Below are 24,949 nucleotides of genomic sequence, written 5' to 3' on the forward strand. Positions count from 1 at the left end.
AAACAAAATCGATCACATAGTTTACTTGAATTATTTTAGAAAGAAATGTTATAAATATGGGGCCCCCACTAAAGCCCAATTTATTTTGTTATGAATTAATTGTTATAAATTCCATTATTTTGGAGTTATGAAAAATTATTAAAAAATTTAAAATGAAAGTTTTGAAAATTTAATTTGAAATTTGAGGTTTTGAAAAAATATTTTTAAGATGACATTTTAAAAATTAAATTCAGAAATCGGAATTTTTGACAATTTATTTGAGAATGGTACTTTTTGGAATTTTGGAATCTTAGAAAATTATTTTGAAGATCGTATTTTAAAAAAATTAAATTTGAAATTTTAGGAATTTGGAAAACTTAAGAATGGTATTTTAAAAAATTAAATTTGGAATTTCGGAAAATGTATTTGAAGATAGTATTTTAAAAAATTGGAATTTTTGGAATTTTAGAGTTTTTGAAAATTTATTTGAAGATAGTATTTAAAAAAAATGGAATTTGGAATTTTAGAGTTTTGGAAAATTTATTTGAATACGGTATTTTAAAAATTGGAATTTTGGGATTTTGTTTGAGAATGGTATTATTTTTTTTTAAAAAAATAAATTTGAAATTTTGGGAAATTTTAGAAAATTGGAATTTTAAAAATTTGGAATTTTGGAATTATTCGAGAATTGGAATTTTGGAAAATTGAATTTAGAAATTGGAATCTTAGAAAATTATTTCGTGAATGGAATTTCGAAAAATTAAATTTGAAAATATAGAATAAAAGTTAAATTTGAGAATTGGAATTTTGAAAAATGATTTTGAAGATTAAAGTTTTGTAAACTAAATTTAAAATTAAATTTTAGAAAATTATTTTGAAAATGGATGCTTTGAAAAATTAAATTTGAGAATTGCGATTTTGGAAAATTATTTGAAAATGGAAACTTTAACAATTAGAATTGAAATTTGGATTTTTGATGAACCTAATCACTAGAGAAGAATGAGAAATTGTGAGTTAAATTATTTTGAAAACTGGATTTCCAAAAAAAAAAAAAAAAACAATTTTAAAAGGATGTGGGCTTCGAAAATGGATTAAGGAAGGTGGCCCCATACATGGCCCTATAGGAGTGGGGCTTGGGGTGTCACTAATACTACACTGTGAGATTGGTGATTACAGCTGCCACTTTGACCTTAGACACCTTATTTTCTCCAATATCATGATCTTGACTTCTAACAGGAACATGTAGCACAAAAGAATCTCTTTCTATATCTCTAATTTCAGCTGGTTGACGCACATAATCATCCTTAAAAAATGTATCCTCTTTATTATGCAAAACCCCACCAATAAAGCTTCATATCCAAATTCCGGTCATCTTCTGCTGTGTTACTACCTCCTCCTAGAGCAACCTCATCTAGTTGAATCTTGTCCAAGTCATCGGCTCCATCTTTAGAATCCTCATCTAAATTGTGTCTTGTCATCATCTTCTTGCATGAACTGCTTCATAGAATCACCATCCTCTATCACTTCATCAGGAACATTAATTTTTATGACTTTAACTTTCAGTTCTGGAATTTTATCTTTGAGAAAATTTATCACACTTTTTATCCCTTCCTCAGTTGCTCCCTCAATACTTATGCCCTTCTTCTCGCTTCTCTCTATCTTACCTCCATTCCCCTAAATGTCTACTACAGATGAAATCGCAGTTTCGGAAATGGATGAGCCTTTTGTGGGCCTAGATGTCAAACTTATGAGGTTTGTTGTACTTCCCTTGACTCGCTGCAAATATACCGCCTGCATGATGTATTTCTCATCGGAATCTTTGACCACAAAAATTTCAAACAGTGGAGTTCCTACAGGTGCAGTAACCAGCTGTCTAGGACTGTAACTCCTGCCAAAAAATCTTCCCATACATGGTGTTATATGAACTAATTTGTCAAAGGGGTCATCGGCATCAGCAGAGCAGCCTACCCACCACCCAGCCAGTCCACTTCTTGTATGTCTTGAAGTATCATGGTAGTGCTCTTCATTTATTGCATTCTTCAACCGAGACATGATTTCAGCAATGTTATCCATTGACATAGCTGATTCATGCCTAATTGGTATCTCAGCTGATTCGTGTCTAGCTGGTGCTCCTTGATTGAGGGAGTAATCAACAAAATTTATAACCTATTACACCATATACTAGGGTAGCAAAGACAAAGCTACTATAGCATAGTGGCTCTAGGATCGTTCACTGGGATGGGTTTTCACTTCACAAATGATATTATTTCAAAGATGAATTGGTGCCTTTTCATTTCAAGGTTAGCTTTAAAAGAAAACATAAAGACGTTTGAATAAAAAAGGTTTGGTTTTAAACTAACCAAAAATAGTAACTGATTTTACTTACAAAGAAAAGTGTTTCTTGGAGTTTTAGATCACTAGACTCAGATTCCTCATACAAAAAGGGAGTTCCGGTCACTTGTTTCTTTTCCTCGTATTAGAGAATTAACATATAGTTCCTTCTCCAACCGATGTGGTACAGATGCTTCCCTTTAATGGGTTCAAACACTAATTCCCTCTCACTGATGCATCTTGCAATGGCTCATACCTCTCACCTAGCACTTGCCATTCAAGGCGATCTTTAACCTTGGATTACCCGTCAAAAGCTCGCAAGAGATAACTAATGGATGTCTCCTTGGAGTCCAAAAGCTTACCAAGTGTTGGCTATTCTAGAAAATCCTACCTTCAAGTCACCTCCCAGAGGCTCGCAAGGGGTAAACTAGTGAATCTCCATGGACGGAGATCACTTGCCTTACCAAGTGTTGGCCCAGGTGATTTAAAGACGTATTAAGTTAACTAAAAAGATAAAAACCATTAACGGGTCACACTTTCTCTTCATTAAAAACTAAAACAACAAAACTTCCAATTTATGCATGTGGAAACTTACCCGGTTACCTTAGCTCTAAGAGACGAAGAGCCTAGCCTCTCATCCTCTAAGGAAAAATCCTCAGAGTTTGATTTGCTAGAAAGAAAAAGAATGAGAAAACAAAAATATATATGAAAAGCAGAGCAAGTGCTCTGTATTTTACTTCCTTGCAAATTTGTACAAAGGATGCGTCGTAACCACCCTCAAGAACAAGCTCTCGAGAGATATATATAAAGAAAATTACAAAACAAAATATCTGAGGTTATTCACCCCTTTTCCAAATTTAATAACTAAGGAATCCTATAATTGGTGGGTTACAAGGAGAGTTTGGGGATTTAAACAACAAAAATCTGAAGAAAAATATCTCCAAGTGTCGGTTACAAATATCGGAAAGCACTAAAGACCATTTCGTAGGTGAAAATGAGGTCTGCGAGATTTCGCAGATGTACAAAAAGGGTTGCGAAATCACTTCGTAGCAAAAGGCTAATTTCTCACCGCTGCGAAGTTGGCTTTCATCTTGTGGTGTTTGGCTTCCATCGTGTTGTGAAACTTCAGGGGAAATCATAGCACTGTGCAAAAAGGCTGCGAAATCATTCCGCAACAAAAGGGTGATTTTGCAACGCTGTGCAAAATTCTTCCTTCAGCTTGGAGTGATCAGCTTCCAATAGTTGTAACTCCTTCATTTCAACTCCGAATTGCACACCATTTGAAGCGTTGGATTCTTGACTTCCTGAGCTTTGAAATGGTATATAGCATGTAGAAAATGGACTTCGGGAAGTGCTCCAAAAGTGGCTGACATGGCTGTCATCAAGAATGCTTCATGGCAGATTTCTCTTTGCTTCCCCTCCTTGCATTCCGGATTTGCTTATGGCAAAGGACTTCAAAGCTTTAGATCTTCATGCTTATAAGCTTTCCATTGCTTTGCCATGGATTCCAAATAACTCTCCTCAATCTCATATTGCTTTGGTGATCAAAAAGCTATCAAAACACCAAAACTTAACACAATTTGATTAGAATTGATTGCAAGGGTCCTTAACATGTTAATTGGGTTAAAAGGCAATAACTACTACTCAAGCATTTAAAAGAGTTAATTACAAGCTATGAAATAGCACTTTTTGAGTAGTAATCAATAGCCTCTGCAATAACCATTTTCAACTTGGCAGCATCTTCAAAGTCTTCCCTTTCAATTGCACCCTCTAGTTGAAACTTGAGAACAGAAGCGAAGCTCTCAACCTGCTCAATTTCAGAGAAATGTCGACTCCATTGATTCCAATCCCATCCAGAAGAAGAGTTGTTATTCCCGTTATTCACAATGGTGGGGTTGTTGCTGCAACGACAACACATATTGGGACTCTTGCCTTGTACTTAGCAACTTCTTCGCTCATTTCCTTAAGATCACCCCTTGTGAAAACCAACCCCACGTTACCTACGAGCAGAGGAACAAAATTGAAGAAAGCCTGGTTGCTGGTTTTCACAACATGAAACCTGATGGAGTGCTTCATTATGGTGTTTTTACTCATGAGAACTGCTGAAACTCCACGCAAACCCTTGCGAAAATTCTGCAACTGGTGGGATCCGACATTGTCAATGGCAATGACCGAAATATGACCGCACTCATATCAAGTACAGAGTGATCTAGAGATACATTCAAGAAGAGGGACGGGACCATGCTGACAGCTTCCTGCCTATTTTGTTTCTGATTTCATTTTCTTGCTTTAAAAACTCATGAAACCTCTCTAGGGTTTGGTTCTTCCTTAGCTGCATATGGGGTAATTTGATTGCCAAGAAAGACTCTCAAGAATAACACTGAGATCAACAATAACAAAATATAATAAAATTCAGCATGTAACCCATATTATCCACACCTAAATCAACAAGCAATGTAGAGCAAACAAATGAGAAGGAGAGGAGAAGTATATTAATCAAAATAAGCAAGAAGACTCAACCAGCTTACCTACAACCGCTCTTTTTCTTTGTTATGTTCTCTTCTCTCTCTTACTTCTCTGTTGGTTTTCCTCAACCTTTCCTTCCTCTGCAGCTGATCTCCTTCATCTCAGGCTTCTCCCATTCTCTCTTTAAATCTGAATCCTCTTCTCAGCTCTGAAGACCATCCCTCCTCTATTGATCTTTTTCTTTTTGTCTCCCCAAACCTCTTATATCTCCCTTTGAAAACCTCTCCACTTCCTCTCCAACAGGCCGTTTTTTTCTTGGAAAATCCCCTTGCCAATTTTTAACCTCCCGAAGGTTCCTTCTTTCAAGCTTTTCCACTTCCCTCCTCGGAAAACCCCAACCTTCTCTATTTCTTTTTTTAAAATTCCTTTTCCCCATATATCTTTTTTTTTTTCCCATTGGTTGTTTTCAGAGCTCCATTTTGCCATGTGGCCTCTTTGATTTCCCATGGTGCAACCTAAGTTCTCTGGTACAGTTCCCCCCTACACCTCTTAACTTGGCAGCCTTCTTGTTGCATTTTTGAGTGTTATCAAACTCCCATGCAAAAAATAAATGAAAAAAATAGCTACAAATTAAAAACCTTATAATAGAACATAAATAAATAAATAAAAAATCATGCCAATTTGGAAAAGAAAAATAGAAAATATCAATACAGGCATATATGAGAAAAATCTAAGAATTAATTCATGCGATAATAATAATGGTAAAATAATAATAATAATAATAATAGATAAGATCGCTAATCACATGCAATTTCTTGAAAATAAATAAATAAAAATAAATGAATAACTAAACAAATAATAAAAAATAAATAACTAAATAAATAAAATCAAGCACATGCAAATCATGCAAGAAAAACTTGAAAGGTAACCTAAGTGGGCTTAGTGAGCCTAAATGAGTCAAATGTGTCTAATGGGCTAGGTGTGTTTAAGTGAGCCTAAATTAATCTCGAAAGATAGCCAAGAGATTACTACAAGTCAAAAGAGAAGTATGGGAAGACACCTAGTGTCACATCTGTTAAGATGACAAAATGGAGGGTCTACAAATATGCCCTTCTTCGGTAGAGATCACGAGTGCAAGGAATACGAGTAGAAATATGAGTAATGAGTGGAATGAAGTGAACTATACCGAAGAACTAAGAAAAGACTAGAAATTTTGTCTTCACACATGACTTGATTAGCTGCAAGATGGACCAATCACAAGGGAAGAAATACCCTAAATAAGAGGTTATAGGAAACCAAGGCAATGGGCTGACCGACATGACAAACACATTGGAATGATGAGGACAAGGAATGGAGACTGTCATCTCTAAACACTAGGAAACTATGACTCTAAATGCTAAGAATGGGAAAAGGAATGGCTATGCATACTGATTACTACTCAAAACATGCTATTTTGTAGCTTGTAATTAGCTCTTTTAAACATCCTTGAGTAGTAATTATTACCTTTTAACTTAATTGGCATGTTAGGGACCCTTGCAATCATTTTTAATCAAATTGTGTTAAGTTTTGGTGTTTTTGATAGCTTTTTGCTCACCAAAGCAATTTAAGAATGAGGGAGAGCTGTATATAGTTCATGGCAAAGCTTTTGGAAGCTCAAATTCATGAAGAAACCAAGCTTTGGAGCCTCATAGTCCTTTGCCTTAGTCGTTCAAAGTATGCAAGGAAAGAGCAATGGAGAGATGAAAACAGAGTAAAGAAAATAGAGGACAACAGCTGCAGTTTTCCTTCACACTTTTGGAGCACTTCCCGAAGTCCATTTTCTACATGATATATACCATTTCAAATCTTAGGAAGTCAAGAATCTAACGCTTTAAACCGTGTACGATTTGGAGCTGAAATGAGGAAGATATGGCCTTTGGAAGACAACTGCATCAAGCTGAGGGACAATTTCGCACCTTGCGAAATTGGAACTTCAACGTGCGAAATTTAAAGTGGATGGCAGCTGTGCAGTCGCGGTGAAGCCCAACATGCAGAAGTTGATTTTGCAACTTGTGAACTTGGATCTCAACGTGCAAAAGTGGATTCTAAGTTGCGAAATCAACTTGTGAAATTTTCGCAAGTCACCATGCAACGTGCGAAACTGGGATTTTTTGTGCACCGACTCTTTTTCTTCTAATATTTTGTGTCTAAATCTCCATTTTCTCCTTGTATTCAGCCACTCATGTAATTCCTTAGCTAGGAAGTATTTAAGGAAGGGTAAATTACCTTCCTATATAAACTCTCTTGTAAACACTTAAAAAACACTCTCTAGGGAGCTTTTTCCAAGAGACCAACGATTGTATGTTTTACACTTAGTGAATACAGAGCTCTTTTTGATTTTCTTTTCTCTTTTCTATTTTCTTTTTCTTGGAAGCCAAACAACCTCTGAGGATTTTTTACCAGAGGATGAGAGGCTAAACTTTTGGTTTCTTGGAGTGAAGGAAGCTAGGTGAAAAGTCCAGATGCAAAAGTGGAAAACTCTCGTGTATTAAATACAGGTAGTTGGAGTTCATAAATGGCTTCTAAATCTAAAGTTTTGCTTTAAATCCCTTAGAATCACTTTGAATGGCCAATACATGATAAGCTTTTAGGTCTCTGTGGATACTTATTGCTAGATCCACATCAGACCATTAGTTATCATGTACGAGCCACTGGAAAGTGGCTCCAAGTGAAGACTCATAGTGTCTAAAGCCATTAATGAAACGTGACTACCATTTCTATTGACTTTTTATGGATTAAATCTTCATTGTTAAACCTATACCAGTTCGGGAAACAACCATCCTTTATGTTGTTATCCCCAATATGAGGAGAAAAATTTGGAATTTCCCACTTTGCATTCTGAACTTGATCCTAGCAACCTTTAGCTCCGGGAGACTTTCTTTCTTCCATTTTTACCTAGTTCTATGTTAGTTTAGTTTCAAACACCACTTTCAAAACAAATTTTATTTTCTTTTAAACTTTAAGTTTTTGACAAAGGAAATCATCAGACTCAATTTCTAATCTTGAGTCTATCACTGGTAGAGTGAAAACCCATCATAGAGTTCGACCCTAGAGCTGCTATACTATAGTAGCTTTGCTACGCCAGTATAAGGTCATAGGATTTATAAATATTTTTGATTAAAATACCCAACTGGGCATGAATCACATACCTGACAAGGAAGTGGCTTTGAACACCTATGAGAGTGATGGTTCTGAAAGTCTATGCAAGAAATTGTCTTTGAACGACTGTGAGAGTGATGGCTCTGAACGCCTATGGAAATTGTGGCTCTGAATGCCTATGCAAATGGTGGCTTTGAACGCCTATGAAGATGATGGCTCTGAATGCCTATGAAAATGATGGCTTTGAACGCTTATGAAATGATGGCTTTGAACGCCTATGGAAATGGTGGCTATGAATGCTTATGAAAATGGTGGCTCTGAATACCTATGCAAATGATGGCTCTGAACGCCTATGAAAATGATGGCTCTAAACGCCTATGAAAATGGTGGCTTTAAACGCCTATGCAAATGGTGGCTCTAAATGCTTATTAAAATGATGGCTCTGAACGCCTATGCAAATGATGGCTCTAAATGCCTATGAAAATGATGGCTCTGAATGCCTATGAAAATTATGGTGGCTTTGAATGCCTATGAAAATGATGGCTCTGAACGCCTATGGAAATGGTGGCTTTGAACGCCTATGGAAATGGTGGCTCTAAACGCCTATGAAAATGGTGGCTCTAAATGCCTATGGAAATGATGGCTCTGAATGCCTATGCAAATGATGGCTCTGAACGCCTATGGAAATGATGGCTTTGAACGCTTATGCAAATAATGGCTCTAAACGCCTATAGAAATGATGGGTTTGAACGCCTATGGAAATGATGGGTTTGAACGCCTATGCAAATGGTGGCTCTAAACGCCTATGAAAATGATGACTTTGAACGCCTATGAAAATGATGGCTCTAAACGCCTATGCAAATGGTGGCTCTGAACGCCTATGGAAATAGTGGCTCTGAACGCCTATGGAAATGATAGCTCTGAATGCCTATGGAAATGGTGGCTTTGAACACTATGCAAGATGGTGGCTTTGAACACCTATGAAAATGATGGCTATGAACACCTATGCAAATGGTGGCTCTAAACGTCTATGAAAATGATGGCTCTGAATGCCTATGAAAATGATGGTGGCTCTGAATGCCTATGAAAATGATGGTGGCTCTGAATGCCTATGAAAATGATGACTCTAAATACCTATGGAAATGGTGGCTCTGAACGCCTATGCAAATGGTGGCTTTGAACTCCTATGAAAATGGTGGCTCTGAATGCCTATGGAAATGATGACTCTAAACACCTATGCAAATGATGGCTCTGAACGCCTATGGAAATGATGGTTCTGAACACCTATGCAAAATGATGGCTCTGAATGCCTATGAAAATGATGGCTCTGAACGCCTATGGAAATGGTGGCTTTGAACGCCTATGCAAATGGTGGCTCTAAACGCCTATGAAAATGATGGCTCTAAACGCCTATGCAAATGGTGGCTCTAAACGCCTATCGAAATAGTGGCTCTGAACGCCTATGGAAATGATGGCTCTGAATGCCTATGGAAATGGTGGCTTTGAACACCTATGCAAGATGGTGGCTTTGAACACTTATGAAAACGATGGCTGTGAACACCTATGCAAATGGTGGCTCTGAACGTCTATGAAAATGATGGCTCTGAACGCCTATGAAAATGATGGTGGCTCTGAATGCCTATGAAAATGATGGTTCTAAACGCCTATGGAAATGGTGGCTCTGAACGCCTATGCAAATGATGGCTTTGAACGCCTATGAAAATGGTGGCTCTGAATGCCTATGGAAATGATGGCTCTAAACACCTATGTAAATGATGGCTCTAAACGCCTATGGAAATGATGGCTCTGAACGCCTATGCAAAATGATGGCTCTGAACGCCTATGCAAATGATGGCTCTAAACACCTATGGAAATGATGGTTTTGAACGCTTATGAAAATGATGGCTCTAAAGGCCTATGAAAAGGATGGCTCTGAACGCCTATGGAAATGGTGGCTCTGAACGCCTATGAAAATGGTGGCTCTGAACGCCTATGCAAATGATGGCTCTAAACACCTATGAAAATGATGGCTCTAAACGCCTATGAAAATTGTGGCTCTGAACGCCTATGCAAATGGTGGCTCTGAACGCCTATGAAAATGATGGCTCTGAACGCCTATGAAAATGGTGGCTCTAAACGCCTATGCAAATGATGGCTCTGAATGCCTATGAAAGAGGAGCATATGGATCAGCAGTAGGCTACCTTCGACCATCTCCAACAGCGCATTGATCGTATTGAGAGCCGTCAGGAGAGTTAGCATGAGGAGATGATGGCATATCTCCGCTCTGTGTTTCCTCCTCCACCTCCTCAGCCTTGAGACTACCTAGACATCCCCTTTCGTTTCTTTTTTATGTTGCCAAAGGGGGAGAAATTTATAAGATCTAGGAGACCCTCATACATGTCATTGTTATCATTGTCATATCTATCTTATTGTACATGTGAGGTTTCCATATATATATGATATGATATTTTTATCCATTGTTCATTTTTCATGTTTTACATTGCTTCCTATTAAAAATCGTTTGATTGATCCATGATTGGTTTGAGGGGGAGATTTTTTTCTCTCCTAGATAACCAAGGTTTGTCATCATAAAAAAGGGGGAGATTGTTAGCCCAAGGGTTCTCCTAATCGGGTTTTGATGATAACAAACCATGGTTAAGTGACTAATTGGTTTAAATGTTTAAGAATCTCAGGTATAAACTCGAAAATTCATCAAAGGACCAAATGGATAAAAGTTTAAGACGCTTGGAAGACTTGTGATCATAGGAAACTAATGTAAGATGAATGCATGAGTGCACTTAGGATTTTCACACGTTTCATGCATCTTAGGAAACTCGGTTTATTCTTTAAAACTTCGATTTCATTAAAACCCGAGTTTCTAACTAATGTACCTTAGGCAAAATGTTTTATAATTGGCTTAATAATTTACCTAAAGACCTTGCATAAGTGTTAGAAAAGAAATGAATAAAAAAAAATAGGTTTTCGGGGCTAAAAAGGCTCAATAGGTCGAGGCTATGACCAATCGGTCAACCGGTTGAGGAACCGATCGACCGATTGAGGTCGTCCAGTTGAGGACCGGTCGAGGAAGGTCAAAAACCTTTTCTCTCTCTTAGTAGCCTTCTCTTCTTGGTCGAGGTGATTTCCTTACCGGTTGAGGACTGGTCGAGGTCCGATTGAGACAAAGGTAACTTGTCATGAATTAATTGCTCCAACGGCTAGTGAACCGGTCGACCCCTAGCTCGACCGGATGAAGTTGCCTTTTGCTGTTTTTGACTCCCGAGCTTAGAAACCTATAAATTAAGAGCTTCACTTCATTTATTGACAAGAGAACACTTGCATTCAAAGCCCACCTACCTGTTCTTGATCAAAAAGCTCTCATTTCTTTCATAGTGCATTAAATCACCACTTGCATATCCTTTAGTGCACTCTTGTTTGTCATCCTAGCTTTGTCTTGTATTTGAGCCATCTTTAAGCTAGGTTGAGTGATTATATCTTGTAACAATTTGAGTGTTAAAGCCTTCAAGAGGGTTGAATCTTGGAGAGGTTGTGTAAGAGCCCATTGGAGCCAGAATCCAAGTGTAAGAAGATTGGAAGCTTGGTTGAAGCTTCAAGTTAGTGGAACCCTCACTCGGTTAGGAGGTTGAGGAGAGTGGACGTAGGCAAGGAAGTGCCGAACCACTATAAACCCGAGTTTGAATTCTATAGACTCTATCTCTTTACTTTGCTTATATTTTGTTTAAATTTGTTGTGATTGAAAAGATTTTAAAAACTCAATTCACCCCCCACTTTTGGGTGTTTTTCTTAACTAAGCATAGCCTTTGTTTTCTCAAGGACAATGATGTGACTTATCGCACAACGATCGAAAGGATGCGATCTATCACAAAAAGTAAGTAGGACAACGACCTAATTGATTGTGATGGTGTGATATCCGTAGAATACTATATTGAACTGTCAAGATCGATCAGATAGTGTGTGGTCTATGACGAAGATGATACAGGATAACAATGTGACCAATCGTACAATTTCGCTCTACGCCAAAAATGGAACCGAATTATCATGATCGATCCAACAGGGTATGGTCTATGATAAAGACAATAAAGGACAATGACGTGATTGATCGTACAATTGCGGTCTACGCTATAATCAAAACTAAACTGTCATGACTGATCATACAGGATGCGGTCTATCATGAAAAGCAGACAAGACAATGACTTGACCGATCATACAGGTGTGATCTTAACATAATACAATATAGAATTGTCATAACTAATAAGATTGTGTGTGGTCTATGATGAAGATGAGATAAGACAATAACATGACCAATTGTATAGGCTTGCTTTACATCGAAAATGAAATTAAACTGTCATGACCGATCCAACAGGGTATGGTCTATAACAAAAACTAGATGGGACAATGACATGATTATTGTACAATTTCGATCTATGTCAAAATTGAAACTGAACTATCATAACCGATCCAAAACGATGTAGTTTATCACGAAAAGCAGATAAGATAACATTGTGGTCGATCATACATGTGTGATGTCCGCATAATACAATAATAAACTGTTAACACTGATCAAACATTGAGTAGTTTATGATGAAGATGAGACAGGATAACAACGTGACCAATTATACAAGTCTGCTCTAGGCCAAGAATGAAATTGAAATGTCATGATAATTCCGACATGGTATGGTCTATGACGAAGACCAAATAGGATAACGAGGTGACTGATCGTACAGGTATGGTCTAGTCCGAAATCAAAATTGAACTGTCATGACCAATGGGACAGGATACGGTCTATTACGAAAAGTAGATAAGACAACATTGTGACTGGTCATATAGATCTGATCTTTGTAAAATACAATACAAAACTATCAAGACTGATCAGACAGTATGCAGTCTATGATGAAGATGAGACAAGACAATGACATGATCGATTGTATAGGTTTGCTCTACGTAGAAAATGAAACTAAAATGTCATGACCGATCGAACAGGGTACGATCTATGACAAAGACCAAAAAGAACAAAGACGTGACTGATCGTATAGGTGCAGTCTAGGCTGACAGAATTGAACTGTCATCACCGATCAAATAGGATGTGGCCTATCATGAAAAGTTGATAGGATAACAATATGATTGATTGAACAGGTGTGATCTCCGCAGAATACAATACTGAACTGTTAAGATCGATCAGATAGTGTGCAGTTTATGACAAAGATGAGACGAGACAATGACATGATCGATATAGGTCCACTCTACGTCGAAAATGAAACTAAGATGTTATGACTGAACCGATGAGGTATGGTCTATGACGAAGATCAGACAGGACAACGATGTGACTAATGGTATAGATGAGGTCTAACCTAAAATCAGAACTAAACTATCATGACCGATTGAATAAGATACGATCTATCATGAAAAGCAGACAGGACAATGATTGACTGATCATACAAGTGTGATCTCCATAAAATAAAATACTAAACTATCAAGACCGATCAGATAGTGTGCGGTTTTATGAGGAATCCGAAACAAGACAATAATGTGACCGATCGTACACGTATGCACTATGTCGAAAATGAAATTGAATTATCACTATCGATCAAACTGGGTATGGTCTATTATGAAGACCAGATAGGACAACAATGTCAATAATTGTATAAGTGCGATCTAACCCGAAATCGAAATTGAACTGTCATGATTGATCGGATAAGATGCGATCTATCACGAAAAGTAAATAGGACAACGACCTAACCGATCATAATAATGTGATCTTTGTCGAATATTATACTGAATTGTTAAAACCAATTGAACAGTGTGCGATCTATGATGAAGAAGAGACAGAACAATGATGTGACCGATCATACAGGTCCACTCTTTGCCAAAAAAGAAATTGAATTGTCATGAATGATTCGATAATGTGTGGTCTATGAAAAAAAATAGAAAGGACAATGATATGACTGATCGTACAAGTGAGGTTTACACCGAAATCGGGATTGAACTATCATGACTGATTGGACATGATGTGATCTATCATAAAAAGCAGATATGACAACGACTTGACTGATCTTATAAGTGTGAACTCTATAAAATACAATGCAGAACTGTTGTGATTGATCCAATAAGGTGCGGTCTATGATGAAGATGAAATAGGACAACAACATGATCGATCGTACAGGTTTGCTCTATGCCAAAAACGAAACTGAACTATCATAACTGATCCAATAATGTCTATGATGAACACCAAATAGAACAACATGTGACTAATTGTACAACTATGATCAACACTGAAATCAGAACAGAAATGTCATAACCGATCAAATAGGATGCGATTAATCACAAAAAGAAGACATGATAATGATGTGACCAATTGTACAAGTGTGATCTTTGCAGAATACGATACTAAACTGTCAAGACAAATCAAACAATGTGCAGTCCATGACAAAGACGAGATAGGATAATGACGTGACCTATCATATAGGTTGGCTCCGACGGGGTACGGTCTATGAAAAAGACCAAATAGGATAATGACGTGATTGATCATATAGGTGCACTCTACGACAAAATTGAAAATGAATTGTCATGACCAATCGCATAAGATCCAATCTATCACAAAAAGCATATAGGACAACATCATGACCAATCGTATAGGTGTGATCTCCATGGAATACAATACTAAACTATCAAGATCGATTAGATAATGTGCAGTCTATAAGGAAGATGAGATAGGACAATGATGTGACCGATCGTATAGGTCCACTCTACACCAAAAACGATATTGAACCATCACGACCAATCCAACATGGTACGGTTTATGACAAAGACTAGACAAGACAACAATGTGATTGATTGTATAAGTACAATCTAGGCCAAAATTGGAATTGAACTATCATGACCGATCGGACTGGATGTAGTTTATAAAGAAAAGCATATAGGAGAACATTGTGACTAATTGTATAGTTGTGATTTTTGCATAATACAGTACTAAAATGTCAAGACTGATTAGATAGTGTTCAGTTTTTTATGAAGACGAGACAAAACAATGATGTGACCAATTGTACAGGTCCACTCTATGCCGAAAATGAAACTGAATTGTTGTGATCGATCTGAGAGGGCATGGTTTATGACAAAGACCAAATAGGACAACGACGTGAATGATAGTACAAGTGAGTCTACGTCGAAATTGAAACTGAACTATCATGATCGATCAAATAGGATTAGGCCTGTCATGAAAAGTAGACAGGACAATGACCTAATTGATTGTACAGGTGTGATCTCCGCAGAATATGATACAAAACTGTCATGACCGATCGAATAGTGTGGGGTCTATGAAGAAAACGAAAGAGGACAACAACATGACCAATTGTATAGATCCACTCTACGCCAAAAATGAAATTGAATTGTCATGACCGATTCGATATGGTACAATCTATCACAAAGAGAAAACAAGATGATTCATGCCTAATTGGTGTCTCAACTAATTCGTGTCCAGCTGGTGCTCCTTGATTGAGGGAGTAATCAACAAAATTTATAACCTATTACACCATATACTAGGGTAGCAAAGACAAAGCTACTATAGCATAGTGGCTCTAAGATCGTTCACTGGGATGGGTTTTCACTTCACAAATGATATTAATTCAAAGCTGAATTGGTGCCTTTTCATTTCAAGGTTAGCTTTAAAAGAAAACATAAAGATGTTTGAATGAAAAAGGTTCGGTTTTAAACTAACCAAAAATAGTAACTGATTTTACTTACAAAGAAAAGTGTTTCTTGGAGTTTCAAATCACTAGGCTCAGATTCCTTTTACAAAAAGGAGAGTTCCGATCACTTGTTTCTTTTCCTCGCATTAGAGAATTAACATATAGTTCCTTCTCCAACTGGTGTTGTACAGATGCTTCCCATTAATGGGTTTAAACACTAAATCCCTCTCACTGATGCAACTTGCAATGGCTCGTGCCTCTCACCTAGCACTTTCCATTCAAGGTGATCTTTAACCTTGGATTACCCGTCAAAAGCTCGCAAGAGATAACTAATGGATGTCTCCTCAAAGTCCAAAAGCTTACCAAGTGTTGGCAATTCTAGAAAATCCTACCTTCAAGTCACCTCCCAGAGGCTCGCAAGGGGTAAACTAGTGAATCTCCATGGACGAAGATCACTGGCCTTACCAAGTGTTGGCCTAGGTGATTTAAAGGCGTTTAAAGTTAACTAAAAAGATAAAAACCATTAACGGGTCACACTTTCTCTTCATTAAAAACTAAAACAACAAAACTTCCAATTTATCATGTGGAAACTTACCCGGTTACCTTAGCTCCAAGAGACAAAGAGCCTAGCCTCTCATCCTCTGAGAAAAAATCCTCAGAGTTTGATTGGCTAGAAAGTAAAATAACAAGAAAACAAAAACATATATAAAAAGCAGAGCAAGTGCTCTGTATTTTACTTCCTTGCAAATTTGTACAAAGGATGCGTCGTAAAATATATTCCTTACTATTACAAAAGGTTCCTCCCCAAGAACAAGCTCTCGAGAGATATATATAAAGAAAATTACAAAACAAAATATCTGAGGTTATTCACCCCTTTTCCAAACTTAATAACTAAGGAATCCTATAATTGGTGGGTTACAAGGAGAGTTTGGGGATTTAAACAACAAAAATCTGAAGAAAAGATCTAAAAGAGTCGGTGCACAAATATCGGGAAGCACTAAGGACCATTTCGCAGGTGAAAATGAGGTCTGCGAGATTTCGTAGATGTACAAAAAGGGCTGCGAAATTTCTTCGCAGCAACCAGCTGATTTCGCACCGCTGTGAAATTAGCTTTCATCTTGTAGTGTTTGGCTCCCATCGCATTGTGAAACTTCAGAGGAACTCCACAGCACTGTGCAAAAAGGCTGCGAAATCATTTCGCAACAAAAGGGTGATTTCGCAGCGCTGTGCAAAATTCTTCCTTCAGCTTGGAGTGATCAGCTTCCAACGGCTGTAACTCCTTCATTTCAACTCCGAATTGTGCACTGTTTGAAGCGTTGGATTCTTGACTTCCTGAGCTTTGAAATGGTATATAGAATGTAGAAAATGGACTTCGGGAATAGCTCCAAAAGTGTGAAAGAAGACTGCAGCTGCTGTCCTCTGTTTTCCTCTTTGCTTTTCTCCTCTTTGCTTCTCTCCTTTTTGCATACTTTGAACGACTTTGGCAAAGGGCTATGAGACTCCAAAGCTTGGTTTCTTAATGAATTTGAGCTCTTCATTGCTTTGCCATGGATTCCAAATAACTCTCCTCAATCTTGGATTGCTTTGGTGATCAAATTACTAACAAAAACACCAAAACTTACATAATTTGATTAGAATTGATTGCAAGGGTCCTTAACATGTTAATTGAGTTAAAAGGAAATAACTACTACTCAAGAGTGTTTAAAAGAGTTAATTACAAGCTACAAAATAGCACTTTTTGAGTAGTAATCACAAGACAATGATGGGACTGGTTGTAAAGGTGTAGTCTAGGCCGAAATCGAAATTGAGTTGTGATGATTGATCGGACAAGATGCGATATATCACGAAAAATAGATGGGACAATGATGTGACCGATCGTATAGGTGTAATATCCACTGAATAAAATACTGAATTGTCAAGATCAATCGCATAGCATGCGGTTTATGATGAATATAAGACAAGAAAACAATGTGACTGATGTTACAAGTCCGCTCTATGCCAAAAATGAAACTTAATTGTCATGGCTAATCTAACAAGGTACGGTCTATGACAAAGACCAAAAAGGACAACGATATGATCGATCATATAGGTGTGATCTCCATAAAATACTATATTGAAATGTCGAGAGTAATCAGATAATGTGTGGTCTATGATGAAGAAGAGACAAGACAATGACTAGATTGATCATACAAGTGCGGTCTACTTTGAAAATGAAACTGAATTGTCATGACCAATTGGATAGAATGCAATCTATCATGAAGACTAAATAGGACAATGATGTGAGTAATCGTATATGTGTAGTCTACACCGAAATTGGAATTGAATTGTCATGACCAATTAGATAAGATGTGGTCAATCATGAAAAACAAACATGACAACAACGTGACTGATCGTATAGGTATGATCTTTATAAAATACGATACTGAATTGTCAAAATTGATCGGATACTATACCATCCATGACGAAGATGAGATAGGACAATGATGTGAGAGATCGTACATCTCTGCTTTACATCCAAAACGAAACTGAACTATTATGATTGATTTGATAGATATGGTTTATGACCAAGACCAAACAAGATAGCAACGTAACTGATCATATAACTGCAATTTATGGTGAAATAAAAAATGAACTGTCATGACTGATTGAATAGGATGCGGTCTATCATGAAGAGCAGATAGGACAATGACGTGATCAATCATATAGGTGTGATATTCGCTGAATACAATACTAAACTCTTAAGACCAATCAGATTATGTGTGACCTATGACGAAGATAAGATAGGTTAACTATGTGATCCATCGTACAGGTCCACTCTACACTAAAAATGAAATTGAACTATTTTGTTTGAAATGATAGGGTACGATCTATGACGAAGACTAAAAAAGACAATGATGTGACCGATCATACAGGTGTGGTCTATGTCGAAATTGGAACTGAATAGTTACCACCGATTGGACAAAATGTGATTTGTCACAAAAACCAAATAGGATAACGACGTGACCGATCTTACAAGTGCAGTCTACACCAAAATCAAAACTGAACCATTACCATCGATTGGATAGAATGCGATTTATCATGAAACCAAACAGCACAACGACGTGTCTATTCATATAAGTGTGGTCTATAAGGAAAATGAGACAGAACTATGACGTGATCGATCATACTTGTGTGGTTGATGCCAAAATCGAAACTGAATTATCATGACTGATCAGATAGGATGCGATCTATCATGAAAAAAAAATAGGACAATGACCTGAGTGATCATACTGGTGTGATCTCTATAAAATACGATACCTAATTGTCAAGACTTATTTAATAGAGTGCAGTCTATGAAGAAGACCAGATAGGGACCTAACATGACTGATCATATAGGATCACTCTACGTCGAAAACAAAATTGAATTGTTATGACCGATCCTATAAGGTACAGTCTATGACGAAGACCAGACAGGACAAAGATGTGATTAATCGTAGAGGTGCGATCTACGCCGAAATTGGAACTGAACTTTCATGATTGGTAAAAGTGGATACGGTCTATCATGAAAAAGAAGATAGGCCAACAACGTGACTAATCATCTAGGTGTGATATCCGTAGAATACAATACTGAATTATCAAGACCACCCGACAATGTGCGAACAACAAGGACGAGATAGGATAACTACATTATCGATCATATAGCTCTACTCCACACTAAAAGGAAATTGAACTGTCATGACCAATCCGATGGGGTATGCTCTATGATGAAGACAAGACAGGACTAAGACATAACTGATTGTACAAGTACGGTCTACGCTGAAATCAAAACTAAACTCTCTTGACTGATCAGATAGGATGTAGTCTATCACGAAAAGCAGACAGGACAACGACATGACCTATCGTAGAAGTATGATCTTCGTAAGATACGATACTAAACTGTGAAGACCAATTGTACAATGTGCAGTATGTGACGAAGACGAGACATGAAAATGACATGACTGATCGTACAGGTCCTCTCTACATCAAAAATGAAAATGAGCTGTCATAATCAATCCAATAGGGTACGGTCCATGATGAAGTCCAAATAAGATAGCGACATGACTAATCGTATAAGTGCAACATATGTTGAAATCAAAACTAAAGTATTATGACCTATCGAAAAAAATGTGGTTTATCATGAAAACTAGATAGGGCAATGACGTGATGATCATATAAGTGTGGTTTGTGACGAAAATGAGAGAGGATTGCAACGTGACTGATCATATAGGGGTTGTCGATGCCGAAGTCGAAACTAAACTGTCACGACCGATTGGACAAAACATAGTCTATCACTAAAATCAAACGGGACAGCGACATAACTAGTCATACAAGTGTGATCTATGATGAAAATGAGATAGAACTATAACATAACTACTCATAGAGGTATGGTCTACGCCAAAATTAGAACTGAATTGTCATGACTGATCAAAGAGAATGCGGTCTATCATGAAAATTAGATATGACAATGATGTGACTGATCATACAGGTGCGGTCTATGACGAAAATGAGATGGGACTTCGACATGACTAATCATACAAGTGTGGTCTATGTTGAAATCGGAACTGAACTATCATGACTGATAGAAACAAGATGATGCTTATCATGAAAACTAGATAGGACAATGACATGATTGATTATACAAGTTAGTTGTACATCGACAATGAAATTGAACTTTCATTACCAATATGATTAAGTCCAGACAAGACAACGACGTGATTGATCGTAATAGTGTGATCTATGGTGAAAATGAGATAGGATAATGATGTTAACAATCGTATAGGTCTGTTTTACGATGAAAATGAAACTAAACTCTCATAATCGATCCGACATGGTATGGTCTATGACGAAGACCAGAAAAGACAATGACATGATTAATCGTATAGGTGCGGTCTATGCCAAAAGCGAAATGGAATGGTATGGACCCCGCATTTCGGCTCATGCGTTTCCCACTAGATGGCAAGCTTGCTTTTTATTCGAAAAATGATTTTATTGATTAAGAAAATGACTTGGAGTCGCCACTTATTTTTGTTTTATTTTTAAAAGGGTAAACAAAATAAGAAAGAAAACCCTAAGCGTGACTCCTTATTTTGGAAAAGGTGGTCTGTGAAAAACCGGATCGGGCTCGGGGGTCAGGTTACTTATCAGGAAGGTACGATATAAACCGTAGCACCCCTCTAAATCCCTAAAGTCGAGTCTCTACTAATACAATGAAACTGACGTGGCAATCAACGAGAAAGTCAATGGATACCCACCTAAATCATGCACAATATGAGAATCAAAACACGCAATAGAGATTGACTAGAATGGGAGTGGATGCATACCTCGGCTACGAGCCACAATGCGCTATCAATGGAGAGGGTTAGTACACAATTTAGAGATAACTTCATGCATGTCAGAGAGTAGGATAAGTCAACCACGTATGATAATCCAATCAAACAATAAATCAATCAATCAATCATAAAGTCATGTGTGTGGGGCCCCCACCACGGCCTGATTTATTTTAGTGTGAATTAATTTCGTAAATTCCATTAATTTAGAATTACAAAATAAAATCCTTGCTCATTTCAAAACCTTCTAAAAAAATAAAGGAGATGTAGAAATTTTTTGCCAAAAAGAAAGATGGCAACAACAAAATTTTATTGGAAATAAGATTTTTGAGTGATTTTTTTAAAAAAACCTAAAGATGAAAATTAAAATAAATAAACAAATAAATAAATAAATTATTTGATAAAAACGGAGTTTGGAAAATTTAAAAGAAGAAAACTAGAACCCGGGAAATTATATGGAAAATGGGAGTGTAGGGAATTGTTTATGAAGACAAAATAAGGATGAAGGAGTGGGAAATTTGACATAAAAAAAAACAATTGGAGGGGTTATTAATAAAATGATGTTTAGGAAAAATGGGATGAGGAAGTGGGTGATAACACGGAATTTGAAGTGAAAATAGCATTTCATCCATGCAAAATATGGTATGTTGATGATCTCAAACACAATCTGGGTCATTTTCTGTTTATTAACCTTGGGACTGAGAGTGGCTCTTGTAAGAAATACTGGATACCCTTCGAGATCAACACGAAGCTCGTTATAGAAAGCGTGAGGACGAGTCTTTTCCATGTCATCCCAATCACTAACAGTACCATGCTTAAAGGAGTATTTCAAAGTGAGGATTTCTCTTTTTGACTGGGCCTCATCACCTATACCAACGTCATTTCGGTGTTCCATAGTATGCTAGACCATAATCAATGGATGACTAAGCCACACCTACTTCCCCATATGTCATCCGTTGGTGCTATCCAACCATTCCGTTGACTCAAGTTCATGTATCCGAGCGCTTGCGATCAAGGGAGGTCACAACTGGGCGCACGAAATTACCATGCAATGCGCCAACTTCACGATGATCATGGAATGCGCTCGTCAGCCTCACCGAAACGGAGCGTTCACAATCGGCGCCCATTGCCTCGGCCGCCTCTACGCACTGGGCGGCGATGAGAGTGGCGGCGGGGGTGGCTGCTATCGCGGCAATGGCAGTCGCCACTCCCGCGACAGAAAAGCAGCGTGGAGCTGGGCATTTTGGGCTTCGGTCTCTCCTTTCTTAGGCTTGGCAGCAGCAGGGGTGGCAACACCAACATCAGGCGCAACAACTATAACAGCAGTACCACCTTTGGATGGCATAGAAGCTAACATTTTCCTTTTCAGATGCGACTAGCTTTGTGATATCCTTTCCAGTCGTTCATTATCAGCGGGATCAGAATTATTGATGCCGTTAACTCAAACCACAGCAGAGTTATGAGTGTCAAATGTCACGAAACCAAAAATCTGTTCCTTTAACAGCCGGCATGTCACGAAACAAAAATGGAACCACCGAGATTAAGGATGAGCTTACGTGCGGACTGCATGGGTATGAAAGAGAATGGGAAAAGAGTACAAGTGGAGGAAGTGGTGAGGGAAAATGGTGTAGTGGTGGAGCGAGTGATGGATATATGTGGGGATAGGCGTAAAGAGGTTGACAGGAAACGAGTATGGGAATGATGGGCGTTATTGGTGGGTTTGAAAGGCATGTGGTGTAGAGAGAGAGAGAGACGGTGGACATGTGGGTATTTAAGTGTGGAGATGGGCATGAAGCAATGAAGTTAGGATGGTGAGGAATAGAAATGGCCATGCATAGGGTTTGATGAGTAACCATGCATGCATGGTTCATGCATGTGACATGGGGAAAGCGATGAGGGAGAGTGGACTTGATAAGTGAGTGCAAAATGGGTATGAAAAATGGATGGTGATATAGCTATTGTAAGTGGGTGTAATGAACGGGATGAGGAAAAGTAATGAGGAGTGGGTTTAGTGAGCTTGGACTTGGAAGATTGGTAGTGGGAGTTAGTGAGAGAGGGTCAATGAAGAGGGTGAATGGCAGCCATGGGGATATAGCGAGCGCATAGGAAGAAAAGCATCGTGGCCGATCCTCCATGCATCACCTCCTCGTTCAACAGCCGCTCTTTTAAGAACTGTGCCCAAGGCTGGTTCACCTTGCCACCTTTTGTAAGAGTTTCTTATCTGGGTTGTAGTATCTGGACTGATCCAGATTATGTTCACCGTACCAACATGAGGGGCATCTTTGATAATAATCTGCAATAGGACAAAAGAACAACGAGCATGGCATATTTGACCCTTTGCTTTGACAAAAATGCAAAACAGAGCCACACTCCCTGAAAGATAGAATTAAGATCATTCTTAAAGTCAACTTGACAGAGCAAGGTTTCCTTATCAACCCTCATGAGGAATTACTGCTTGGAGAAGAATCAAGGACAGCTTTGTATGTAGGATCAGACATGGCTGTAGCGACTGATGAAGAACTTTCATTTCCGTTTTCCCCAAAACAGATCAACCAACTCTCTCAGCTGGGCATTACTGTCGAGATGATGGCTAAGGAGTTTGAATGGCTTTCAGAGAGGAGGAAAGAGAAGCCTTTATTCCAAATATCAGACAACACCCGACTGTGACTTACTGCTTCCACAAGGGTCCATTTCTTAGCTCCTCATACAGCTGCATCTATGGAATGGACCTCTCCCGTAAGCGCCTCAGCCCCAATGACTAGTATGAGGCACGACATTCAACGTTTCAAAAAGAAAAAAGGAACTTGATAGGAAAATATATGCAAGAAGAACAAAGCATGTACATATATATAAAAAGAAAGTTGCCAAGCCTCACCCCATTCCACAGATGTCAATGGGAGGGGTTTGGGTGGAATCAAAAGGAAACACGGGCATGATATCTAAAAATAAAAACAAATGCAATGATGAATCCAAACTCAGGGCATCCCAAAATAGAAAAACAGAGTGCACAAGCGGTCTTCAAATGCCAAAGGAATCCATAAGTGATTAGAAACAGGGGAGGGCAGTTCAAAACAGGGGAAGCAAAACAAACTAAAAATAAAAAAAGCATACCTGGACCAAGAGCCTCCGGCTGAATGGATCTTCAGATCCTTCCCAGCTTACTCCCCCTCCTCTGCTCTGGATCTCTTGCTTGAAGCCAAAAACCTCCTTTTATCTCCTGCTGTTTCTATCTTCCACAGCAAGCCACTACCTGCCTCCTCCTGTTCATGCATCAGCAAGTATGGTGCCTTTTACCCACCAGCATGGCCTGTGGCATGCCCATGCAGCTGATTTCCCGGGTATAGGGAAAAGGGGGCCCCCCACTTACCTCCGGTGCTGCCCGGCTCCTCTAATGCTATATTAAAAAACTAAGATCCCCTAAATGGGGGTCTACAAATGGTCATGACCATTCAAATAGGATGTGGTCTATCATGAAAACCAGAAAACACAATGATGTGACCGATTGTATAAGTATGCTTTATGTCGAATATGAAATTGAACTATCATGACTGATCCAAAAGGGTATGGTCTACTATGAAGTCCAGACAGGACCACGACGCGACTTATCGTATAGGTGCAGTCTATGATGAAAATGAGATAATATAATGACATGATCGATCGTATAAGTCTACTACATGCTAAAAATGAAATTGAATTGTCATGACTGATCCGATAGGGTACGGTCTATGATGAAGACCAAATAGGACAATGATATGACAAATTCTACAGGTGTGATCTTTGCCAAAATCAAAACTAAACTGTCATGACCGATTGGACATGATGCAGTCTATCACAAAAACTAGATAGGACAATGGTGTGACTTATCATACAAGTGCAATCTATCACAAAAATGAGATAGGACTACAATGTGATTGATCATATAGGTGTGATCTCTTCAGAATATGATATTGAACTACTAAGACTGATTGGATAGCATGTGGTCTAATGAA

At 38.1% G+C, this 24,949-nt stretch overlaps 1 protein-coding gene across 1 annotated transcript; it reads right to left on the bottom strand.

Annotated features, from left to right (window-relative positions):
- Positions 1 to 1,434: 1,434 nt before the first annotated feature.
- On the bottom strand, positions 1,435 to 4,228 carry LOC117909814 (protein EXECUTER 2, chloroplastic-like). Its single transcript, XM_034823865.1, has 3 exons — positions 3,997 to 4,228; positions 1,768 to 2,060; positions 1,435 to 1,653 (listed from the first exon to the last, which is right to left on the bottom strand). Exons 1-3 carry the CDS (start codon positions 4,226 to 4,228, stop codon positions 1,435 to 1,437), a joined length of 744 nt encoding a protein of 247 aa, XP_034679756.1.
- Between the last annotated feature and the right edge of the window lie 20,721 nt (positions 4,229 to 24,949).

The sequence above is a fragment of the Vitis riparia genome, unplaced genomic scaffold (assembly GCF_004353265.1).
Source record: "Vitis riparia cultivar Riparia Gloire de Montpellier isolate 1030 unplaced genomic scaffold, EGFV_Vit.rip_1.0 scaffold392_pilon_pilon, whole genome shotgun sequence".
Taxonomy (NCBI): Eukaryota; Viridiplantae; Streptophyta; class Magnoliopsida; order Vitales; family Vitaceae; genus Vitis; species Vitis riparia.

Excerpts from the sequence above, each read along its gene's own strand:
- LOC117909814 (XM_034823865.1), bottom strand. The coding sequence starts at position 4,228 with ATGTGTTGTCGTTGCAGCAACAACCCCACCATTGTGAATAACGGGAAT. Across the intron at positions 2,061-3,996 it reads TATTGATTACTACTCAAAAA|CTATGTCAATGGATAACATT; the intron begins GTGCTATTTCAT and ends GGCATGAATCAG. Across the intron at positions 1,654-1,767 it reads AGAAATACATCATGCAGGCG|GGGAATGGAGGTAAGATAGA; the intron begins GTATATTTGCAG and ends GTAGACATTTAG.